This window comes from Littorina saxatilis, linkage group LG16, assembly GCF_037325665.1.
Source record: "Littorina saxatilis isolate snail1 linkage group LG16, US_GU_Lsax_2.0, whole genome shotgun sequence".
In the NCBI taxonomy this organism is placed as follows: Eukaryota; Metazoa; Mollusca; class Gastropoda; order Littorinimorpha; family Littorinidae; genus Littorina; species Littorina saxatilis.
In genome coordinates, this window is record NC_090260.1 from 4,903,381 (window position 1) to 4,905,880 (window position 2,500).

General features: G+C 43.0%; 1 protein-coding gene across 4 annotated transcripts in view; it reads right to left on the bottom strand.

Moving 5' to 3' along the window:
• Positions 1-2,500, bottom strand: part of LOC138950259 (uncharacterized) — an 8,974-nt gene that overhangs the window by 1,325 nt on the left and 5,149 nt on the right. For all 4 annotated transcript variants that reach the window (XR_011450575.1, XM_070322006.1, XM_070322004.1 and 1 more), the window contains exon 4: positions 1,697-1,867. Coding sequence is in view for 3 of the 4 variants with exons in the window: in XM_070322006.1 (XP_070178107.1) it covers positions 1,697-1,867 (171 nt within the window). In the remaining variant the exon portion in view is untranslated. The remainder of the gene's footprint in view (positions 1-1,696; positions 1,868-2,500) is intronic.

Below are 2,500 nucleotides of genomic sequence, written 5' to 3' on the forward strand. Positions count from 1 at the left end.
TTAATTAATCAGAAAGTCAACTGTAGAAGTTAATTTGTCCATCTATCCATACATCCATTCATCTACCCATTCATCCATCTATCCATCCACCCACCCAAGACATCCACCCTCCCTCCACCCACCCACCCATCCATCCATCCATCCATCCATCTGACGATTCAGCAGTGAGTCAACTAGTCAATTTAGTCAGTCAATCGATACATCAGAGCGTCGACTGATAAATCAATCCATTCAAGCATAGAGCCATCCATCCATCCACCTGACAATCCAATCATGCGGCAACTTGTGAATCAGTCCTTCCAGTTATCCGTCTGTTCATGTAACAGTAAGTCAACAAGTCAATGAGTTTACTCGTCTGTTCATTTAACACTAAGTCAACAAGTCAATGAGTTTACTCGTCTGTTCATGTAACACTAAGTCAACAAGTCAATGAGTTTACTCGTCTGTTCATTTAACACTAAGTCAACAAGTCAATGAGTTTACTCGTCTGTTCATGTAACACTAAGTCAACAAGTCAATGAGTTTACTCGTCTGTTCATGTAACACTAAGTCAATGCATGCCTACAGGAGCTACACTGTGACACCCAAGATGCTTTTGCCATGTCTCCTCCCTGTTTGCTTGTGAGACCCTGTTTTTGCTGTACCACATGCCCCCTTCTCTCAAAAGGAAGGCCTACAATACACTTTTTGCTCTTGATCAATATAGTTATTTGGATGAACAAGTATAATGGTTTTGGTGTTTGATCACAATGGTAGTCCATGAAGAGTTAAAAATTTGTTCCTTTAATGTAAATGGACTTGGAGACTTCAAGAAAAAGAAAGATGTGTTTGATTTTTTAAGACAGCAGAATGGAAATGTTTTCTTGCTACAAGAAACACACTGGAAAACTCACCAAGAAAATGTGATTAGGTCACAGTGGGGCTATGAATGTATTGTTGCTGGTAATGATTCTGCAAGTAGAGGTGTTGCTGTATTGTTTAAAAATAATTTTGATTATAAGATTCATAATATTGTCAAAGATGATGATGGAAGGTATGTTTTGATTGATATTGAATTTTTGAAAAAACGTCTGACCCTTGCAAATGTTTATGGCCCAAGTAATGCTGATTGTCCTGCCTTCTTTGATAAACTGTTTAATTGAGTTTACTCGTCTGTTCATGTAACACTAAGTCAACAAGTCAATGAGTTTACTCGTCTGTTCATGTAACACTAAGTCAACAAGTCAATGAGTTTACTCGTCAGCAGTGAGACAAAGTGACAGTCAATCATCCACTCTAAATTCATGAGCAAAACGTGTTCCTTTCATTCAGGCAGCCATACTGTGCCTTTCGGAGTGGCGCATGCTGGGTATTGCTAACTGTAATGACCTTGACCCTGGCATGGATCAAGGGACCGTTACAGTAAATTTAGCGCAGAACGGTTATCCCCCAAATCGGCGTATGACTGCCTAAATGGCAAAACCGGCCATGCACGTAAACACCCACTCGCGAAAAAACAAGACCAGTGTACGTGGGAGTTTCAGACCAAAACACAAAAGGAGAACAAGAACAAGAAGAACACACACACACACACACACACACACACCACACACCACACACACACACACACACACACACACACACACACCCACACACACACACACACACACCACACACACACACACACACACACACACACACACACACAGAGACTTACTGTCCACGTCCATCTGCCTGTAGAAGCCGTCGTAGTCGTCCATGGTCAGGCGGTGGTCATTGTTGACGTCATAGACGTTGTACAGCTCGTGGGACAGTCCGTCCAGCTCGGGGTCGTGACGTGTCTGGTATTTGACGTACTCTTCACGCGTCACTATGCCGTCAGGATTATCTGCACCACGCACAATCAAATATCGTCACTATACCGTCAGGATTATCCTCACCTCGCACAATCAAATATCGTCACTATGCCGTCAGGATTATCTGCACCACGCACAATCAAATATCGTCACTATGCCGTCAGGATTATCTGCACAACGCACAATCAAATATCGTCACTATACCGTCAGGATTATCCTCACCTCGCACAATCAAATATCGTCACTATGCCGTCAGGATTATCTGCACCACGCACAATCAAATATCGTCACTATGCCGTCAGGATTATCTGCACCACGCACAATCAAATATCGTCACTATGCCGTCAGGATTATCTGCACCACGCACAATCACATATCGTCACTATGCCGTCAGGATTATCTGCACCACGCACAATCACATATCGTCACTATGCCGTCAGGATTATCTGCACCACGCACAATCACATATCGTCACTATGCCGTCAGGATTATCTGCACCACGCACAATCACATATCGTCACTATGCCGTCAGGATTATCTGCACCACGCACAATCAAATATCGTCACGCTCATCAGAAACATTGACATTGTTGAGGAGCTCAGCTGACAACAAGTCGCGTGAAGCGATATGAAAACCTTTAGTCAAGCTGTCGGCATCAAAGTAA